Genomic DNA, 23,042 nt, shown 5'->3' on the forward strand with positions numbered 1-23,042 from the left:
TTCAGGGACGTCTGGATTTCCGCAGTAGAGGATGCATGGGTCAGGGAAGTTGTGTCTTCGGGATACAAAATAGAGTTCGCCTCCCGACCCAGAGATCGTTTCTTCCAATCTCGTCCTCCAAAAGATCCCAGTTTGGTTCCGGGCTTCTTCGCAGCCATCGCTTCTCTGCTCAAATCCGGGGTAATCGTTCCCGTCCCAGAAAAGGAACGGTACACGGGTTTCTACTCGAACCTCTTTGTGGTACCGAAAAAAGACGGCAAGGTTCGTCCTATTCTGGACCTCAAATTGTTGAACAGGAGGGTTCGCCTGAGACACTTCAGGATGGAATCCCTTCGTTCAGTAATTGCTTCCATGGAGGCTCAGGAATTTCTATGCTCTATAGATATCCAGGACGCCTACCTACATGTTCCAATATTTCCCGGACATCACCGTTTCCTGCGCTTCGCAGTGCAACAAGATCATTTTCAGTTCGTCGCCCTGCCGTTCGGTCTCGCAACCGCGCCAAGGGTGTTCACGAAAATCATGGCGGCGCTGATGGCCATTTTGAGAGTCAGAGGCTTGGTTCTGTTTCCATACCTCGACGACATCCTCATCAAGGCTCCGTCCTTTGCTCAGGCCCACGAAAGCTTGTCCATTGTTCTCGACACCTTATCCCGTTTCGGATGGCTGGTCAACCGGAAGAAGTCCTGCCTTATTCCTTCTCAGCGCATCATCTTTCTGGGCATGCTCTTCGACACCCGTCAGTCCAGAGTCTTCCTTCCCAAGGACAAGAGATCCACCCTTTGTCGGGACATTCTCTTGCTCCAGGGTCCTCGGCCTCCCTCCCTCCGATCGGCCATGAAGGTTCTGGGGAGGATGGTAGCTACCTTGGAAGCGATTCCCTTCGCCCAATTCCATTCTCGACCCCTTCAGCAAGCCATTCTGTCTCAGTGGGACAGGTCGGTCTTCTCCCTGGATCGGCCGATCAGACTCTCCTTTCGGGTCAAGCGGTCTCTCAACTGGTGGCTGACGTCTCCTCTCATCTCCCAGGGCAGGTCCTTCCTTCCGGTTCACTGGCAGGTGGTGACAACGGATGCCAGCCTGATCGGCTGGGGTGCGGTTTTTCGCCACCTGACGGTTCAGGGCCGTTGGTCGCTGCAGGAGTCCGCGCTGCCGATCAACGTCCTCGAAATTCGGGCCATCTTTCTGTCCCTCCGCCATTGGGAAAGGATTCTCAGGGGCCTTCCAGTCCGGATCCAGACGGACAATGCCACGGCTGTGGCATATGTCAACCATCAGGGGGGGACTCGGAGCTCCTTGGCCCTTGCCGAGGTGTCCAAGATCCTCCTTTGGGCAGAGGCAACGGTTCCGGTGATATCCGCGGTGCATATCCCCGGCGTAGAAAACTGGGCCGCCGACTTCCTCAGCCGCGAGGGTCTCGCGGCAGGGGAATGGTCCCTGCATCCGGAGGTCTTCCATCAGATTTGTCTTCGATGGGGAACTCCGGATGTGGATCTCACGGCGTCTCGGATCAACAGGAAGGTTCCACAATTCGTCTCCAGGTCACGCGATCCTCTCGCAGTGGGCGTCGATGCTCTGGCCATTCCTTGGTCACAGTTCGAGCTGCCCTATCTGTTCCCACCCCTTCCATTACTTCCCAAACTGTTGAAGAAGATCAAAGCGGAAGGGGTGCCGGTCATCCTGATCGCCCCGGATTGGCCCAGGAGAGCTTGGTTCGCGGAGCTCATCAACCTTCTCGCGGACGCTCCCTGGTGCCTTCCAGACAGGCCCGATTTGCTGTCCCAGGGTCCGATCTGCCACCCGAATTCTCGGTCGCTCAGTTTAACGGCGTGGCTGTTGAGACCGCGGTTCTAAGAGCGTCCGGCCTTTCGGACCGGGTGATTCACACCATGATTCAGGCTCGGAAGCCTTCGTCTTCCAGGATCTACTACCGCACCTGGAAGGCCTACTTCCGTTGGTGCGAGTCCAACCGCGTGCCGCCTATGGTTTTTTCCCTGCCTTCTCTTTTGGCCTTCCTTCAGGCAGGACTGGATTCGGGCCTGGCTCTTAGTTCCCTGAAGGGTCAGGTCTCTGCGCTTTCCATCCTCTTTCAGAAGACCTTGGCCTCTCGGCCACAGATTAAGACCTTCTTTCAGGGGGTAGCCCACGCCGTCCCGCCGTACAGGGCCCCTGTGGAGGCATGGGACCTAAACCTGGTACTGGACGTTTTGAAGGTTTCTCCCTTTGAACCTCTTAGGGAGATTCCTCTATCAGTTTTATCTTGGAAGGTGGCCTTTCTTGTGGCCATCACGTCCATTCGCCGCGTTTCCGAGCTGGCGGCACTGTCTTGCCGCCCTCCGTTTTTGGTCATTCACCAGGACAAGGTGGTCTTCCGACCTCCACCTTCTTTTCTTCCTAAGGTGGTTTCCACCTTCCACCTCAACGAGGACATCGTTCTACCTTCCTTTTGTCCAGCTCCGACTCATCCTCTGGAGCGATCGTTGAACAAGCTGGACCTAGTCAGGGCAGTGAGGATTTATCTGGATAGAACATCCTCTTTCCGGAAGACGGATTCATTTTTCGTCATTCCTGATGGCATGCGCAGAGGCCAGCCGGCTTCTAAAGCGACTATTGCTCGCTGGATCAGAACGGCAATTTTGGAGGCTTACCGGGTCAAGAACAGAGTGCCCCCTCCTGGGATTAAGGCTCACTCTACCCGGGCAGTCGGCGCCTCCTGGGCGGTGCACCACAGGGCTTCCGCCCTACAGCTTTGCAAAGCGGCAACTTGGTCTTCCATCCACACGTTCGCCAAATTTTACAAGGTCCATACCTACGCATCGGCGGACGCCAGCCTAGGCAGAAGGATCCTGCAGGCGGCAGTGGTGAGTCCTCTGACCTGATGGAAGTCTGTTTTCCCGCCCTTGGGACTGCTTTGGGACGTCCCATGGTTCCTGTGTCCCCCAATGAGAGGCGATAAAGAAAACAGGATTTTTGGTTGCTTACCGTAAAATCTGTTTCTTGAAGCCTCCATTGGGGGACACAGCTCCCTCCCAATGTTTTCTGTTGTTATCTGTTCTATGACTGTTCTCACGTTACAGTTCTCAAGTTTGTGGTTATGGTTTTTCAACCTTGTTTCATTATCTCCTACTGCTTTCTCACTAACTGAAGAGTATAATGCCAGTCGGTGGGGTGTACACTGCAGAGGAGGAGCTAACTTTTTTATTTGCATAGTGTCAGCCTCCTAGTGGCAGCAGCATACACCCATGGTTCCTGTGTCCCCCAATGGAGGCTTCAAGAAACAGATTTTACGGTAAGCAACCAAAAATCCTGTTATCCATTACTAATGCTATAGTTATATGATGAATAAAAACACAGCAAGAATAAAGTCCTTTATTTGAAATAAAAACAAACACTTACTTTTTTATTTAAAAATAACAAGCACAGTTATACTCACCTAACGCATAATTCCATTGAAGCCCTTGTCTCCTGTAATAAAATAAAAATAATGAACAAAAATACTCAACTAACGTTCATTCCACTGAAGCCAACATCTCCTGTAAAAAAAAAAAAAACTTAAAGTAATAAACAACAAAAATAGTAACAGCCAGTAGTCCTATCAGCCAGACGCCAGTGACTGGAGGTAAACTTTATACCTCCGCTCACCTTGTCAAATGGACCACAGCTGTCTTACAGGGAGTAATGATTTTATCGCCGATCAGAGGCAGTGTTTGGCGCTCTTTCATGCATATGACAGCATGGCAAACATGGGGACTGCCCTGGTACCCGAACTCAAACTTTTTTTTAACTGTTCAGCCAATCCTGCCGGATCCAAACATCCAGGGGTTTGCCCATCTCCAGTCATAATCCTTTATTTTTTTATTTTAGGGAGTTCCCAAAATGCATCAATGGCAGCGGCCATGTTTGTGTGACCTGTCCAGTTGTGGGCGGAGCTTAGTTTTCACACGACTTATGGAGAAAGTGAGATTGACAGACACTTGCCGCTGTGATAAAATCAATGAGGTGTCTTATAAAACGCTGGGCACGAGGGTGTGATGACAAACCCAGAGGGGGCTCCACTTGGTTTCAGCTCCCTGGTCCTCCTTTCTCTGGGCTCTAACAAACGAGAGGGTCTCCTTCTTTAGGACACAAGTATTCTCGCCCCAGTGCAAGATGGGATAAAGAAGCCTCAGATCGACAGCAACAAGGCCAATAATTACAAGATTGTGAAAGAGGTAAACGCCCATGCGGTTCCGTCGTATTTTTGTGTAGGGTGTGTATACTTTTGCAAAAAAAAAAATCTTAGAACTGCCTCTATGCACCTAAAATAAAAATTGAAGCACTTTTTCAAAATGCTTTGATTAAAAGGCTCCCGCCGTTTAGTGTACACAGCTTCATGCTTGTCTGCTACAAGGTGTGAACACTTTTGCAATCAGTGGTTTTTTTTTACTGATGCTAACACTAAAATACTCTTACTATTCTGTGGATGCAGTTTAATTATGTCTCCATGGTAACAGACTACAAACAAACGCTGTGTAGTCAGATCCTCCCATCTTGATTTGCCTTGTCCTCAAACTATAGAAAAGGGTATGAAGTAGAGGGGTTAATTTAACCCTATGATTAAACCTGTGGCAGTTAGGGGGCCCTAATGGATATTTTTAATTGGGGCCCACAAGCTTTATGTTATGGCTCGGGCTTCAGGATCCGGGATCGTTTGTAGTCTGTTACCATGGAGACACATTGTTCTGCATTTGAGCTGTAAACACAAAACGGTAGTGCATTTTCAAGATAGACTATATGCTAAGCTGATTCGTTTTTCGCTTTGCAGTAATGAAATAACAATTGGATGTTAAAGTCTTCATACCCCTTAGTATCGATGGCATTGAACATGCGGTTTATGCGTTTTCTTGTGTTGCAGATCCTGATCCGGCTCTGTAAGCTTTGTTCTCAGAGCAAGAAGGGGCGAAACCAGCAGCAGCGGCTCCTGAAGAACATGGGGGCTCTTCTTGTGGTCCTGGATCTGCTGCAGATTCCGTATGAGAAGGTCTGTAAAGCGCTTTGAGGGGGGGAGGGGAATCTTGAATTTAAAGGGGTTTTTTCCCCATCTTTATAAATGTGTATCATCGGATAGTCCTTGTAAAAACAAACACTTTTGCAATTTACTATTTGTTAAAATTTTCAGCCATTCTTGAGATAACATTTTTTTCTTGTTTACAACTCGTTACCATGGAGACCAAGGCAACGAGCTAAACAAAAGAAAAGTGTTAATATCTCAAGAACGGCTGAAAATTTGAATAAGCAGTAAATTATAAAAATGCTTGTTTTTACAAGCTCTATCCGACGATACACATTTATAAAGCTGGGAATAACCCCTTTAAATTAACACTTTGTCCCTTAGCTGACTTTCCTTTCCTTATCTGGTTCCAAATTTGTAAGTTACGGGTTTTCAGCTCTGGTCAGTCCACTGGAGAGCACTGATCTAAGGATCACAGGTAGTCCGTCCTTTGGAGAGCCCCGATCTCGGGATCACAGGGAGTCCGTCCTCTGCAGAGCCCCGATCTCGGGATCACAGGGAGTCCGTCCTTTGGAGAGCCCCGATCTCGGGATCACAGGGAGTCCGTCCTTTGGAGAGCCCCGATCTCGGGATCACAGGGAGTCCGTCCTCTGCAGAGCCCCGATCTCGGGATCACAGGGAGTCCGTCCTTTGGAGAGCCCCGATCTCGGGATCACAGGGAGTCCGTCCTTTGGAGAGCCCTGATCTTGGGATTACAGGGAGTCCGTCCTCTGGAGAGCCCTGATCTTGGGATCAAAAGATGTCTGTCTTCTGGAGACACCCAATCTTGGGATTACTGGGGTCCATCCACTGGAGAGCACTGATCTAAGGATCACAGGGAGTCCTTCCTCTGGAGAGCCGCGATCTTGGGATCAAAAGGTGTCTGTCTTCTGGAGAGACCCAATCTTGGGATCACAGGGGGTCCGTCGACTGGAGAACCCCAATCTCGAGATCACTGGGGGTCCGTCCTCACGAGTGCCCCGATCTTGTGATTACAGACAGTCCATCCACTGGAGAACCCCAATCTTGGTATCACAAGGGGTCCGTCCTCTCAAAAGCCCCAATCTCAGGATTACAGTTTGTGCATCCACTGGAGAACCCCAATCTCGGGAGTTGGTCCACTGGAGAGCCCTGTTCTCGGGATCACAAGGAGTCCATCCTCTAGAAAGCCCTAATTTCGGGATCAGTGGGGGCCTGTCCACTGGTGAGCCCTGATCTTGGGATTACTGGGGGTCAGACCACTGGAGAGACTAGATCTCAGGATCACAATGGGTCCATGCTCTGGAGATCTCCAATCTCGGGATTACCGGGGGGTCTGTCAGATGGAGAGCCCCCATCTCAGGATCATAAGGGGCCCGTCATCTCAAGAACCCCAATCTCAGGATTATACGGGTGTCATCCACTGGAGAGCCCTGATCTCTGGATTACAGGGGTTCCATCAACTGGAAATCCCCCCGATCTTGGGATCGCTCAGGGTCTATCCAGTGGAGGACCCCGATCTCGGGATCACAGAGGGTCCGTACTCTGGAAAGCCCTGATCTCAGGATCACAGAGGGTCTGTACTCTGGAAAGCCCTGATCTCAGGATCACAGAGGGTCCGTACTCTGGAAAGCCCTGATCTCGGGATCACAGAGGGTCCGTACTCTGGAAATCCCTGATCTCGGGATCACAGAGGGTCCGTACTCTGGAAAGCCCTGATCTCGGGATAACACAGGGTCCGTACTCTGGAAAGCCCTGATCTCGGGATCACAGAGGGTCCGTACTCTGGAGAGCCCTGATCTCGGGATCACAGAGGGTCCGTACTCTGGAAAGCCCTGATCTCGGGATCACAGAGGGTCCGTACTCTGGAAAGCCCTGATCTCGGGATCACAGAGGGTCCGTACTCTGGAAAGCCCTGATCTCGGGATAACACAGGGTCCGTACTCTGGAAAGCCCTGATTTCGGGATCACAGAGGGTCCGTACTCTGGAAAGCCCTGATCTCGGGATCACAGGGGGTCCGTATTCTGGAAAGCCCTGATCTCTGCATCACAGGGGGTCCGTACTCTGGAAAGCCCTGATCTCGGGATCACAGAGGGTCCGTACTCTGGAGAGCCCTGATCTCGGAATCACAGAGGGTCCGTACTCTGGAAAGCCCTGATCTCGGGATAACACAGGGTCCGTACTCTGGAAAGCCCTGATTTCGGGATCACAGAGGGTCCGTACTCTGGAAAGCCCTGATTTCGGGATCACAGGGGGTCCGTATTCTGGAAAGCCCTGATCTCTGCATCACAGGGGGTCCGTACTCTGGAAAGCCCTGATCTCGGGATCACAGGGGGTCTGTCCACTGGTGAGTCCCAATCTTGAGATTACTGGGACTCCGTCCTCTGGAGAGCCCTGATCTCAGTTTCAATGGGGGTCTGTGTGCCGGAGAGCCCAACTCTCGGGATGACTGATTGTTCATCTTCTGGAAAGTTCGATCTTGGGTAACTAGTTTTTTTGGGGGGAATAACCCTTTCAGGGGCAAAATAACTTCTTTTTTTTTTTTCAGACTGATGATAAAATGAATGAAATCATGACCCTCGCTCACAACTTCCTGCAAAACTTCTGCCGGGGAAATCCTCAAAATCAAATACTTCTCCACAAAAACCTGAACTTGTTCTTGACTCCGGGGGTAAGTGTGAGGCGGCGGTATCATGGAAGGAGCCCGAGAGCGCCACCCTTGTGTACAGGTCGCGTGTAATATTACAACATAGCTGCATTCACTTTACAGAAGCTGATGTGCAGCAGTACCTGACGTAACCTGTGGACAGGGATGGCGCTGTTTTTTTTTTTTTTTTTTTTGTACGAAAGCCGCCATATCTTTCCAGTCCTGGGCAAACTGGGGTCTGGACTCTGTGCAGATATTTAGGGGTTAATTCTCCTGCAGCTCCTGGAGGCCGAGACGATGCGGCACATCTTCATGAATAACTACCACCTGTGCAATGAGATCAGCGAGCGCGTGGTCCAGCACTTCGTGCACAGCGTGGAGACGCACGGCCGACACGTGGAGTACCTGCGATTCCTGCAGACCATCGTCAAAGCGGACGGGAAGTACGTGAAGAAATGCCAGGACGTGGTGATGACGGAGGTGAGAGGACCAATCAGGTCACTGCGCTGGCCAAAATTATACCCCTTAGCCAATCAGATGTATGTTGCGGTGGGATACAGCGACCTCGCGCATTGTCACGTGCGCTGCAGCAAAAGTTGCCCGCGCCGCTCCAGCGCTGTAAACAGGTACGAGATGCGCGACCATCCTCACTGCCAGCAGGGAAGAAATACGTGGCGCACATGTTTCTTTTTCCATTAAGGGGTTAATCGCCGGTGGGTAGACCCCCTATATCGCACAGGACGCCCTGTTATTGGGGGGAGGAGGGGTGAGTCTCTTGAAAACGCTGAGTTTTCCCCGGTGCAGACACTCAGCCGTCGCAGCGTCCCGGCGGTGACAGCGACACTTCAGCCATCTTGACAAAAAGACTCGCTAGCAATTAAGATGACTGACACCCGACACCCGATACATCGCGCACCGCCATCGTCTCGCCAAAAGATTAAAAAAAAAATGTAGTTTTCTGCGAACGTCTCGGCGTCGGATGTAGACAAAAAAGACGAAGAGAGAAAATCAAACTAATGAGTCAAGGCGCGAACAAAAAAAAAAAAAACACAACGACTTGCAGAAGTTTCAAGCGCGGCTCGAAAACTTCTTACAGCCGTAACCTTTGTCGGCGAGATTCCTCCGCACAACCTTTTCATTTCCCCATGAAGGGTTTTTTTTTTTTCCTTTTAACTATTAAGACGACTCACATTTACATCACAATTCCCGGCCATTAGCGATCGCGGGGCTTTGTCTGCCGCGCCGCGGCGGAGACGTCTCCGCATTGTAGGGGATCCGGGGGGCGGGGGATGGGGGGGGCTATTACTAAATTCTCTCCGCACAGATCAGATCAGAAGAAATGGGACTTAATTTGGGATAATTGACTCGTTAACCAGTGATTAGCTGCAGTGTTCACATGTTCATCCAGGCCAAGAAGGAACTACAGACAACTAGTGTGTAATTCCTAATAAGTCTAGACACACTTGTAACCGCTGCAGTCAATCTTTGATTCATTGTAGTAGTGACCATTAAATCACTGTTACAGCCAATGATAGGCTGCAGCGGTCACATGTCCATCCAGGAACTGCAGGATCCTGATGTGTACATTCTATTCAGTCTGGATGAACATGTGACCTCTGCAGCTAATCACTGGTTGTACTAGTGGCTGGCATGTCACAGTTATCGCCAGTGATTGGCTGCAGTGGTCACATCCTTCTAGGCCTAGCAGGAACTGCAGAACCCTCATGTGCACTTCCTATTCATTTTGGATGGATATGTGAACGCTGCAGCCAATCACTGGACGGGACCATCTTTTCCCTCCAGCATCATGATGCTCCCTTGCTCCTTGGTGTCAGACTTGTCGGAACTCGGGTCATGGAGGGGCCCGTTTTGATGTTTGTTTTGGGGCCACCTCTTCTGTGTCTGCCCCTTTAGCACGGACTAGCCGCACGCGGGGGGTGGGAGGACACATGGCGGCCGTGCAGGACCCCGCTGCGGTATGACAGTGCCGGTGTTTCTCTGTCGCAGCTGATCAATGGCGGAGAGGACGTGCTCATCTTCTACAACGACCGCGCCTCGTTCCCCATCCTCCTGCAGATGATGTGCTCGGAGCGGGACCGGGCGGACGAGAGCGGCCCCCTGGCGTACCACATCACCCTGGTGGAGCTGCTGGCGGCCTGCACCGAGGGCAAGAACGTCTACACCGAGATCAAGTGCAACTCGCTCCTGCCCCTGGACGACATCGTCCGCGTGGTGACACATGACGACTGCATCCCGGAGGTAGGAGAGCGGGGCCACGGGGTGTAGCACCGGGCCGCACTGCAGCGCCCCCCACAGGGGACAGGAAACATGGCGAACAGCGAAATAAATAGCTTTCTGTGAAGAGTACGGGAATGATGACTTCTTATTAGTGAAACACACATTTATTTACCCCCAGTATTATGCTCCAGAGCTGCACTCACTATTCTGCTGGTGCAGTCACTGTGTACATACATTACATTACTGATCCTGAGTTACATCCTGTATTATTCTCCAGAGCTGCACTCACTATTATGCTGGTGCAGTCACTGTGTACAGACATTACATTACTGATCCTGAGTTACATCCTGTATTATACCCCAGAGCTGCACTCACTATTCTGCTGGTGCAGTCACTGTGTACATACATTACATTACTGATCCTGAGTTACATCCTGTATTATACTCCAGAGCTGCATTCACTATTCTGCTGGTGCAGTCACTGTGTACATACATTACATTACTGATCCTGAGTTACATCCTGTATTATACCCCAGAGCTGCACTCACTATTCTGCTGGTGCAGTCACTGTATACATACATTACATTACTGATCCTGAATTACATCCTGTATTATACTCCAGAGCTGCACTCACTATTCTGCTGGTGCAGTCACTGTGTACATACATTACATTACTGATCCTGAGTTACATCCTGTATTATACTCCAGAGCTGCACTCACTATTCTGCTGGTGCAGTCACTGTGTACATACACTACATTACTGATCCTGAGTTACATCCTGTATTATACTCCAGAGCTGCACTCACTATTCTGCTGGTGCAGTCACTGTGTACATACATTACATTACTGATCCTGAGTTACCTCCTGTATTATACCCCAGAGCTGCACTCACTATTCTGCTGGTGCAGTCACTGTGTACATACATTACATTACTGATCCTGAGTTACTTCCTGTATTATACTCCAGAGCTGCACTCACTATTCTGCTGGTGCAGTCACTGTGTACATACATTACATTACTGATCCTGAGTTACATCCTGTATTATACTCCAGAGCTGCACTCACTATTCTGCTGGTGCAGTCACTGTATACATACATTACATTACTGATCCGGAGTTACATCCTGTATTATACTCCAGATCTGCACTCACTATTCTGTTGGTGCAGTCACTTTGTACATACATTACATTACTGATCCTGAGTTACATCCTGTATTATGCTCCAGAGCTGCACTCATTATTCTGCTGGTGCAGTCACTATGTACATACATTACATTACTGATCCTGAATTACATCCTGTATTATACTCCAGAGCTGCACTCACTATTCTGCTGGTGCAGTCACTGTATACATACATTACATTACTGATCCTGAATTACATCCTGTATTATACTCCAGAGCTGCACTCACTATTCTGCTGGTGCAGTCACTGTATACATACATTACATTACTGATCCTGAGTTACATCCTGTATTATACTCCAGAGCTGCACTCACTATTCTGCTGGTGCAGTCACTGTGTACATACATTACTGATCCTGAGTTACATCCTGTATTATACCCCAGAGCTGCACTCACTATTCTGCTGGTGCAGTCACTGTGTACATACATTACATTACTGATCCTGAGTTACCTCCTGTATTATACCCCAGAGCTGCACTCACTATTCTGCTGGTGCAGTCAATGTGTACATACATTACATTACTGATCCTGAGTTACCTCCTGTATTATACTCCAGAGCTGCACTCACTATTCTGCTGGTGCAGTCACTGTGTACATACATTACATTACTGATCCTGAGTTACCTCCTGTATTATACTCCAGAGCTGCACTCACTATTCTGCTGGTGCAGTCACTGTGTACATACATTACATTACTGATCCTGAGTTACATCCTGTATTATACTCCAGAGCTGCACTCACTATTCTGCTGGTGCAGTCACTGTGTACATACATTACATTACTGATCCTGAGTTACCTCCTGTATTATACCCCAGAGCTGTACTCATTATTCTGCTGGTGCAGTCACTGTGTACATACATTACATTACTGATCCTGAGTTACCTCCTGTATTATACCCCAGAGCTGCACTCACTATTCTGCTGGTGCAGTCACTGTGTACATACATTACATTACTGATCCTGAGTTACCTCCTGTATTATACCCCAGAGCTGTACTCATTATTCTGCTGGTGCAGTCACTGTGTACATACATTACATTACTGATCCTGAGTTACCTCCTGTATTATACCCCAGAGCTGCACTCATTATTCTGCTGGTGCAGTCACTGTGTACATACATTACATTACTGATCCTGAGTTACCTCCTGTATTATACTCCAGAGCTGCACTCACTATTCTGCTGGTGCAGTCACTGTGTACATACATTACATTACTGATCCTGAGTTACCTCCTGTATTATACTCCAGAGCTGCACTCACTATTCTGCTGGTGCAGTCACTGTGTACATACATTACTGATCCTGAGTTACATCCTGTATTATACTCCAGAGCTGCACTCACTATTCTGCTGGTGCAGTCACTGTGTACATACATTACATTACTGATCCTGAGTTACCTCCTGTATTATACCCCAGAGCTGCACTCACTATTCTGCTGGTGCAGTCACTGTGTAGATGTCGGCCTCCCGGCTGCGGGCGGTGGTGTGGTGATACTCGGCCTCTCCACTCACGTCTCGCCTCCTCCTCTCTCAGGTGAAGATCGCCTACGTGAACTTTGTGAACCATTGTTACGTGGACACGGAGGTGGAGATGAAGGAGATCTACACCAGTAACCACATCTGGAAGCTGTTTGAGAACTTCCTGGTGGACATGGCGCGGGTGAGTGGCCGCCGTGGTTTCTTACAATGTGTCGCTGCAGGGACAGTTCTAGAGGGATCTGTACACATTGGCATCATTACAACAAAGGTCTCAATCTGCTGAGCTCACGGAGCATTGTCTGGACGGTCCGCTCACGGAGCATTGTCTGGACGGTCCGCTCATGGAGCATTGTCTGGACGGTCCGCTCACGGAGCATTCTCTGGACGGCCCGATCACAGAGCATTGTCTGGATAGCACAATGAGCTCCCAGAGCATTGTCAGAGGAGCCAATGAGCTTGCAGAGCATTGTTAAAGCAGCTGATGAGCTCACAGAGCATTGTCTGGATAGCACGATTAGCTCATAGAGCATTATCTGAATGGCCCATTGAGCTCACAGAGCATTGTCTGAACGGAATGTTGAGTTAACAGAGCAGTGTCTGGACGCAACACTGAACTTGGCGTGGCATTCAGACAGTGCTCTGTGAGCTCAATAGGCCGTCCATATAATGCTCTGAGCTCAGCATGGCTGCCAGAAAATGCTCTAAGAGCACTGAATGGATGGCACATTGAGCTCACAGAGCATTGTCCGGACGGCACGCTGAGCTCATAGAGCATTGTTCGGCTTACTTTTCTCACAGCTGAATAGTAGATGCAGCTTTGGCTGTGACCAGAGTGCAAGCCGCAATGTCTTTCTTGCAGTGGAATTTACCAGCTGGTTGTCCTGGTATTTGTAGTCCGCTGACTTTTCTTTTCGCTCACCAGGTCTGCAACACGACCACCGACCGCAAACACGCAGACACGGCGCTGGAGAAGTACGTGACGGAGGCCGTGATGAACATCGTCAGCGGATTCTTCAGCTCCCCGTTTTCTGATAACAGCACGAGCCTCCAGGTAAAGTATCGGCCCACAAAGAGGAGAGAGCGCCACCCAGTGGCTGATAACTGAACACTCAGCAGCACTGTAAAGCATGGGGGACAGGCGAGCAGCAGAGGAGGGGTCACACTGCACAGTGCAGCCACGGGTGAGCCATTGTGTATAGCTGAGGACTAATAGAGCAGAGCTGCAGGGTAAAGTATGGAGGGCGGACAGAAGGGCATGCGTTTATGATATGACAGGCTCTGGAATTGGGACTTCAGCCGGGGATCATTAATAGAGGGTGAAGCCCCCCCCCCCCCCCCCCCCCCCCCGCTGCTGAAAGGGTCGTTCTGTTCCAGCACACACCCTCCCCCCCTTGGGATCGCCCTCATGTTCAGGGGCAGCTGCTCATCCCGGCGGCAGTCAGTGCTCGGGGCGGTAACTGTCCATGTCCCCACATCCCGTCCGCTGATTTATCAGCTCCAAGCGACAAATCCAGAGCGAGACCCCGAATATGTAGGAGCGCGGGGGGGGCCGCAGCCGGAGCTTACTACCTCCAGTTACAGGGACGGAGAAGCTGCACCATGGTGTCCGAATACAGAGCTTAGATACACGGCTCAGCGGACGGTATCACACAGGAGAGGATTAGATACAGATGGCGCTGTGCTCTCTCCTGCACTCACAGATGGCGCTGTGCTCTCTCCTGCGCTCACAGATGGCACTGTGCTCTCTCCTGCGCTCACAGATGGCGCTGTGCTCTCTCCTGCGCTCACAGATGGTGCTGTGCTCTCTCCTGTGCTCTCCTGCACTCACAGATGGCGCTGTGCTCTCTCCTGTGCTCTTCTGCACTCACAGATGGCGCTGTGCTCTCTCCTGCACTCACAGATGGCGCTGTGCTCTCTCCTGCGCTCACAGATGGCGCTGTGCTCTCTCCTGCGCTCACAGATGGTGCTGTGCTCTCTCCTGCGCTCACAGATGGTGCTGTGCTCTCTCCTGTGCTCTCCTGCACTCACAGATGGCGCTGTGCTCTCTCCTGCACTCACAGATGGCGCTGTGCTCTCTCCTGCGCTCACAGATGGTGCTGTGCTCTCTCCTGCGCTCACAGATGGTGCTGTGCTCTCTCCTGTGCTCTCCTGCACTCACAGATGGCGCTGTGCTCTCTCCTGCACTCACAGATGGCGCTGTGCTCTCTCCTGCGCTCACAGATGGCACTGTGCTCTCTCCTGCGCTCACAGATGGCGCTGTGCTCTCTCCTGCGCTCACAGATGGTGCTGTGCTCTCTCCTGTGCTCTCCTGCACTCACAGATGGCGCTGTGCTCTCTCCTGCACTCACAGATGGTGCTGTGCTCTCTCCTGCGCTCACAGATGGTGCTGTGCTCTCTCCTGTGCTCTCCTGCACTCACAGATGGCGCTGTGCTCTCCTGCACTCACAGATGGCGCTGTGCTCTCTCCTGCGCTCACAGATGGCGCTGTGCTCTCTCCTGCACTCACAGATGGTGCTGTGCTCTCTCCTGTGCTCTCCTGCACTCACAGATGGCGCTGTGCTCTCTCCTGCACTCACAGATGGCGCTGTGCTCTCTCCTGCGCTCACAGATGGCGCTGTGCTCTCTCTTGCGCTCACAGATGGCGCTGTGCTCTCTCCGCAGACCCACCAGCCGGTCTTTATTCAGCTCCTGCAGTCGGCTTTCCGTATTTATAACTCCACGTGGCCGAACCCGGCGCAGAAATCCTCGATGGAGTCGTGTATAAAGACTCTGGCAGAAGTGGGTGAGTGCAACCATCTGTAACGACCTGAATTCCAACGTGAACATGGACCCCCCCCATTTGCGGCTGCCCGATCGCCTGCTTCGGAGGTATCGGAAGTGTGTCCCGATATTATACGTTTATTAATGTTATTTATTATTCCTCCAAAAAAAGCAAAAAATCGAGGGATCGCCATCCCGGTGGATCTGGACAGTCAGGTGAATACGCTTTTCTTAAAGACCCATTCCACCATGGTGCAGCGGGCGGCCATGGGCTGGAGAATGACGGCACGCACCGGGCCCCGATTCAAAGACGTCCTGGGGAGCCCCGGCTGGGACTACAGGAACATCATCGAGAAGCTGCAGGTAAGAGGAGATGTGATTCCAACTCTGAACCAGCCAATCACCAGTGGAAGCCCAGAGTAAAGCAAGTACCAGATTACCGGATATTCTGGATTATTAGATCTATGTCCAAAGAAAAACAAATAAAAATGTGTTGTCCCATCATTAACACGCCAAAGTGATCCTATACCAATAGCATTCACTTTCACAGCACGTTGTAAAGTGAAATAGTTTTCTCTATCAGTATGACCTGCTCTGCTGGCATCTAGTGGTGACTGTGAGAACTGCATCTATATGGTTTGCTGATGTTTGTGTCCCTTCATGGGTAATAATCTTGCACGTTTTTTTGCATCAAAAATACATTTTTAAAGGTTCCCCGTTTTGTGTATGCAGCTGCTATGCGGACCTATGTGGCATGAGCACCGATTACGATCTCCCCTACTTCAGCTCCATCTTCAAAAAAGGAGTGGATTAACACATGGCTACCGGATCAGACTACAAAGGGTTTGTTTTTAATCTGTAACCCTGGAGACAGAAAGGTCTGCATCAGAGCTGCATACACAAAATGGGAAAATACTATCACTTTTTGGGACCCAGCCTGTCTATATATTCCAGGAAAAATCCATTGCTTTCAATGGGCAGTGTGTCATACCTAGTTTCTCCTCTGGTGGCGCTGCAGGGAAATTGAGCACTCGCTTGTTGCCATGTTCCTCCTGTGATTGCTGATCATTAGATCTAGCAAAATTTTATATTGTGTAAGGGTGGTTTCACACTTGCGTTTTTGTCTGCAGCGTTTTTTTGCACAAAAAAACGCATGCGTGTTTTTCCCTATATTTAACATTGAAAACGCATGTGTTTTTTTTTGTACACGTTTGGTCGCGTTTTCAATCGCATGCGTTTTTTTACTGCATGCGTTCATTTTCAAAAATGCAACTTGTAGTATTTTTGAGGGGCGTTTTTTGGACAAATAAAAACGCATGCGTTTTCATGCGTTTTTTTTTGGCCAAAAAATACATTGGAGTCAATGGAAACGCATGCGTTTTTTTGTGCATGCGTTTGTTTGCGTTAAAAACGCATGCGTTTTTATATTAAAAAACCAGAAAGCACACTGATATGCCACCCCCCACCATAAAGGTGATAAAGGGATCCTAACCCTAAAGGGATCCTAACCCTACCCCTAACCCTAAAGGGATCCTAACCCTAAAGGGATCCTAACCCTAACCCTAAAGGGATCCTAACCCTAACCCTAAAGGGATCCTAACCCTACCCCTAACCCTAAAGGGATCCTAACCCTAAAGGGATTAGGGGTAGGGTTAGGGGTAGGATCCCTTTATGGTTAGGGGTAGGGTTAGGGTTAGGATCCCTTTTGGGTTAGGGTTAGGATCCCTTTAGGGTTAGGGGAAGGGTTAGGATCCCTACCCCTAACCTTAACCCTAGCTATTTATGTTTATAGTGTTTTTTTTACTTTATTTAGATGATTGGCAGCTGTCACACATTTCTCAGCATGCGTTTAAAAAATGCAAACGCATGGAAAAACGCATGTAAACGCGTCAAAACGCCGCATTTTTTACACCACATGCAAAAACGCATGCGTCTAAAAAACGCAGCGTTTACATGCGTTTTTTCACCATGCGTTTTTTTTTTTTCAAACGCATGCGTTTTAAAACGCAAGTGTGAAACCAGCCTGAGATCCATTTTGCGGTTCCTCTCATTTCCAGGACGTCGTGGCCTCTCTGGAGCAGCAGTTCAGTTCTATGGTTTTGGCAGAATTTTCAGTCCTCGTTGACGTTCTGCACAGTCCCGAACTCCTGTTTCCTGATGGGACCGATGGTCGGATCCGGTGCGGAGCCTTTATGTCCAAGTAAGTGCTGTCAATACAGAGTCATCTCAACATTAAAGGGCTAAGTTATCACATTAAAGGCAGAGGTCTGCAGAGTCATCTCATTATCATTAGAGGGCAGGGTCGTCAGAGTCATCTCATTATCATTAGAGGGCAGGGTCAGCAGAGTCATCTCATTATCATTAGATGGCAGGGTCGTCGGAGTCATCTCATTATCATTATAGGACAGGGTCAGCAGAGTCATCTCATGATCATTAGGGGACAGGGTCAGCAGAGTCATCTCATTATCATTAAAGAGCAGGATCAGCAGAGTCATATTATCATTAGAGGGCAGGGTCAGCAGAGTCATCATTATCATTAGAGGGCAGGGTCAGCAGAGTCATCTCATTATCATTAGAGGGCAGGGTCAGCAGAGTCATCTCATTATCATTAAAGAGCAGGATCAGCAGAGTCTTATCATTAGAAGGCAGGGTAAGCAGAGTCATCACATTATTTTTAAAGAGCAGGATCAGCCGAGTCATGTCATTATTATTAGAGGGGTAGGGTCAGCAGAATCATCTCATTATCATTAGAGGGCAGGATCAGCAGAGTCATCTCATCATTTTTTTTGCAGTTTCAGCTGAGTCATCTCAGCAGGTAGGGGCAGTAGAGTCATCTCATCATTAGAGAGCAGGGTCAGCAAAGTCATCTGATTAGAGGCAGAGGTCATCAGAGTCATCTCATCATTTGAAGATGGTGTCAGCAGAGTCATCACATTATTTGAGGACGGTGTCGGCAGAGTCATCTCATTAACGGGCATGGGCATTAAGTCATCATTGGAAGGCAGAGTCATCTTTTCATCAGAGGGCGAGGTTAGCAGAGTCATCTCATTACAGGATGGGGTCAGCAAGTCATCTCATCATTAGAAGGCAGAGTCATCTCATTAGAGGCAGAGTCATCTCATCATTATACGGCAGGGTCAGTAGAGTCATCTAATTATTAGAAGGCAGAGTCATCTTATTAGAGGGCTACGTCAGCAGAGTCATCTCGTTAGCGGGTGGGGTCAGTAAAGTTATCTCTATTAGAGGCAGGGTCAGCAGAGTCATCTCGTTAGCAGGCTAGGTCAGCAGAGTCATCTTGTTGGTGGGCGGGGTCAGCAGAGTCATCTCTTCGTTAGCGGGCAGGGTCAGCAGAGTCATCTCGTTGGCGGGCTGGGTCAGCAGAGTAATCTCCTCGTTAGTGGACTGGGTCAGCAGAGTCATCTCGTTAGGGAGCAGGGTCAGCAGCGTCGTCTCCTCGTTAGTGGGCGGGGTCAGAAGTCATCTCTTTGTCTAATAAAGCCGCCACACTCCACGTAAAAAGTGAAATCCTGATCGCCCGCGATGGCCGGGGGGCTCTGTAAATATCACCCCCCAGCCATGGAGAAGCTAATGAGTGCCATTTCACAGGTTGATCAATCACACAAAGAAACTGATGGAGAAAGAAGAGAAGCTCTGTATCAAAATCCTGCAGACGCTGCGAGAGATGCTGGACAAGAAGGACGGCTTCAGCGAGCAGGTAGGAGGGGGAGGGGAAACCGTCGACGGATCACCCGCCGTCTGATCCCCCCGCCGTCCGATCCCCCCGCCTGCTGCACGCTCGATCATTACAACCCAACCAAAAAAATCAATAACTGATGTAGACAATAAAGTTAGCGATAAATTGGAGTCTTTGCCTGGAAGTGTTGTCTTAGGGAAGTGTTGCCTGGAAGTGTTGTCATAGGACTGAAATGGGGTATTGGGTTAATAAACCCCCCAAAACAGCTTAGTATTACGGAACATTGCCCTTGTGGCTTTTCAGAGCCGATATTAATGTAATCGGAGTCGGCGGAATGACTGAATCCACACATTAATTGTCCCTAAATGTTCGTTTTCCAGCATTAATCAGGGTGATCTAATGTAATGTATAATACCGCCACATTAATTCACTTTTTATTATTGCCACGATGTGATACATTAGCCTTGATAATAATCAGAAAACCACTCGGCTCCTTGCTGTAGTGATGAGAGTGTCCACTAGTGGCCGCCGTCCCATCAATTTCTGTGGCGTCTGGATGATGGAGAGAAGTTCTGGTCTCCATTGTACCGCCATCATCTACAGTCACGTTCTGCCTGCGAGTCACAAGCAGTTTTCACCGTAATACTACTGCTTGAGGTATTGCAAAAGTTACAAAACCATCAGGGTGCGGCGGTATTTACTCACTCTGGGGTAGAAATGTTCTTTTGGCCTCGGTCTTATGTCCCTGCCAAATGGCACTGCGTGGCGGAACTATTTTGGCACCTGTATAAGGAGTATCTTGGGTCCATTACATTTGGACGCTGTATAAAAGGATTATTTAGGCACTTTATGGCAGAAGTACAGTATTTACGTACATTTCCGGATTATTGTATGGCAGAACTTATGCAGAATTATTCATTTCTATTATTTGGCCACTTTATAGTGGTTTTATTTAGACACTAAGTGGCGGCACAATATATTTATTTTTTATTTTACTCGCGTCTATAGCGCCATTAAACATTGCCCCCTTTGGGGGTCACAATCCACATTCTCAGGATGTCTTTGGTTTGCTGGAGGAAATCGGAGAACCAGGAGGAAACCCGCAGAAACACTGGGTTCTGAGCTCAATCTATTCTTATTTTCTTGATGGTGCGGTGTTTGTGCTGTACAGGTGGGTGCGGCGGGTGTTAATTGAACACTTTGTGGCAGTATTATTTACTCTCAGCATGGTACTGTTTTTTGTTTTTTTCACTTTGTGGCAGTGCTTTGAGGACTATATGGCCGTATTATTTATGCACTTTATGGTTTTCAAAGCGTGGCATGGTTTGAGCACGGTCTGGCGGTATTCTGTCTGCTTTGCATGATAATTTCTGAGCACTGTGTGGTGGTTTATTTTTAGTAATATATGGCAGTATTATTTATGTTGTGTATTGTACTGTTCTTTGAGGACTGTGTGGTGGTTTATTTTTAGTAATATATGGCAGTGTTATTTATGTGCTTTATTGTACTGTTCTTTGAGGACTGTGTGGTGGTTTATTTTTAGTAATATATGGCAGTATTATTTATGTGCTTTATTGTTCTGTTCTTTGAGGACTGTGTGGTGGTTTATTTTTAGTAATATATGGCAGTGTTATTTATGTGCTTTATTGTACTGTTCTTTGAGGACTGTGTGGTGGTTTATTTTTAGTAATATATGGCAGTATTATTTATGTGCTTTATTGTACTGTTCTTTGAGGACTGTGTGGTGGTTTATTTTTAGTAATATATGGCAGTATTATTTATGTGCTTTATTGTACTGTTCTTTGAGGACTGTGTGGTGGTTTATTTTTTGTAATATATGGCAGTATTATTTATGTGCTTTATTGTACTGTTCTTTGAGGACTGTGTGGTGGTTTATTTTTAGTAATATATGGCAGTATTATTTATGTTCTGTATTGTACTGTTCTTTGAGGACTGTGTGGTGGTTTATTTTTAGTAATATATGGCAGTATTATTTATGTTCTGTATTGTACTGTTTTTTGAGGACTGTATTGTGGTTTGGTTTGAGTACTATATTGCAACATTATATATTTACTGCATGATACTATGTGAAGCACTGCATGGCAGTTTTATTTAAGCTCTGCATGACATTACTTTGAGCCACCGCATGTGTAGTTGTGAATGACTTATAACAGTATTATTTGTGTCCTCTTTTTCAGCACTTGGTTTGCTTATATGGCGGTATTAATTAGGTACTTTTTTGAGCATTGTTTGGCGGTTTGTTTTGGGTATTACATGACAGTATTATTTATATACTGTATGGTCCTGTTTGTTTTGGGTATTATATGGCAGTATTTTGTACTGTATGGGACTTTTTTTGAGCACTGTATGGCGGTTTGTTTGGCATAATATATGGCAGCATTATTTATTTGCTGTATAATTTATAAACTCATCTAATTAACTGGAAAATATTTAAGCGCCAGACTGAAGGAATTGCAGAACATCGAGCCTTTACCGCGCAGAGTTTTCCCCGGAATTTCAGCCTCGCAGAGATATTCTGGAAGGCGGCGGACCTGACAGAGACTCTTGATTCCCGTCCGTGGCTCGCGCGGTGCTGCTGAGTAAGGCCCCGTCCGGCTTCCTGGAGCCCATTTCTCAGCCGCTATCACCCGTCACTGTCATTTCCATCGCGCTTACATCCTTTCTGGAACAGGAGAAATTTATGTGGCAAAAGTTTTTTTTAAAATTATCTATTTTTCCTCCTTTCCGTTAATCTCGCCGTCAGCAGTGAATCGCATGTGCCGTAATTGCAATTTGTTCCCAATTGACATCTTTAAAGAGCAAAGTGTCAGACTGACAGCGGTCGCTGATGAGCGCTCCTTAACCCCTCCATGGACATTTCTACAGATGTCGACTGAAAGTCACCGAGAGCGAAGGACAAATCCACAAAAACATTTCTGTTACTCATTAATAGCTCTGCTTCTCTCTAATAAAGCAACGTACTGGTCTGCACACTCAGCTCTGCTGTTCCAAGGTGCCTGTCTGTACATTCAGCTCTGCTGTTCCAAGGTGCCTGTCTGTGTACTCAGCTCTAATCTACCAAGGTGCCTGTCTGCATACTTAGCTCTGCTGTTGCAAGGTGCCTGTATGCATGCTCAGCTCTGCTGTTCCTAGGTGCCTGTCTGCATGCTCAGCTCTGCTGTTCCTAGGTGCCTGTCTGCATGCTCAGCTCTGCTTCTTTCTAATAAAACAATGTACTTGTCTGCACACTCGGCTCTGCTGTTCCAAGGTGCCTGTCTGCACACTCAGCTCTGCTGTTCCAAGGTACCTGTCTGCATGCTCAGCTCTGCTGTTCCAAGGTGCCTGTCTGCATGCTCAGCTCTGCTGTTGAAAGGTGCCTGTCTGCATACTTAGCTCTGCTGTTCCAAGGTGCCTGTCTGCATACTTAGCTCTGCTGTTCCAAGGTGCCTGTCTGCATGCTCAGCTCTGCTTCTTTCTAATAAAGCAATGTACTTGACTGTACACTCAGCTCTGCTGTTCCAAGATGTCTGTCTGCACACTCAGCTCTGCTGTTCCAAGGTGCCTGTCTGCATACTCAGATGTGCTGTTCCAAGGTGCCTGTCTGCATGCTCAGCTCTGCTTTCTAATAAAGCAATGTACTTGACTGTACACTCAGCTCTGCTGTTCCAAGATGTCTGTCTGCATGCTCAGCTCTACTGTTCCAAGGTCCCTGTCTGCATACTCAGATGTGCTGTTCCAAGGTGCCTGTCTGCATGCTTAGCTCTGCTGTTCCAAGGTGCCTGTCTGCATGCTTAGCTCTGCTGTTCCAAGGTGCCTGTCTGCATACTTAGCTCTATTATTCAAGGTGCTTTTTGCACACAGTTCTGCTGTTTCAGGCTACCTGTCCGCACACTCAACTCTGCTGTTCCAAGATACTCTCTGCACGCTCCGCATTGCTTCTCCTCACACGCTGCTCTGCTGTTCCAAGCGTCTTGTCCACACATTTAGCTCTGCTGTTCCAAGGTCCTTGCCCGCACACTTAGATTCACTGTTCCTACCTAAAC

At 48.6% G+C, this 23,042-nt stretch overlaps 1 protein-coding gene across 1 annotated transcript in view; it reads left to right on the forward strand.

The window, feature by feature from the left end:
- The window catches only part of ITPR2 (inositol 1,4,5-trisphosphate receptor type 2), a 243,430-nt gene that overhangs the window by 120,479 nt on the left and 99,909 nt on the right, over window positions 1–23,042 (forward strand). Inside the window, exons 27-37 of the mRNA XM_069763093.1 lie at window positions 4,122–4,211; window positions 4,895–5,020; window positions 7,558–7,680; window positions 7,936–8,136; window positions 9,664–9,915; window positions 12,601–12,726; window positions 13,468–13,596; window positions 15,207–15,327; window positions 15,478–15,668; window positions 17,363–17,505; window positions 18,912–19,020. Of these exons, the coding sequence (XP_069619194.1) occupies window positions 4,122–4,211; window positions 4,895–5,020; window positions 7,558–7,680; window positions 7,936–8,136; window positions 9,664–9,915; window positions 12,601–12,726; window positions 13,468–13,596; window positions 15,207–15,327; window positions 15,478–15,668; window positions 17,363–17,505; window positions 18,912–19,020 (1,611 nt within the window). The remainder of the gene's footprint in view (window positions 1–4,121; window positions 4,212–4,894; window positions 5,021–7,557; window positions 7,681–7,935; window positions 8,137–9,663; window positions 9,916–12,600; window positions 12,727–13,467; window positions 13,597–15,206; window positions 15,328–15,477; window positions 15,669–17,362; window positions 17,506–18,911; window positions 19,021–23,042) is intronic.

This window comes from Ranitomeya imitator, chromosome 4 (genome assembly GCF_032444005.1).
Source record: "Ranitomeya imitator isolate aRanImi1 chromosome 4, aRanImi1.pri, whole genome shotgun sequence".
Lineage (NCBI taxonomy): Eukaryota > Metazoa > Chordata > Amphibia > Anura > Dendrobatidae > Ranitomeya > Ranitomeya imitator.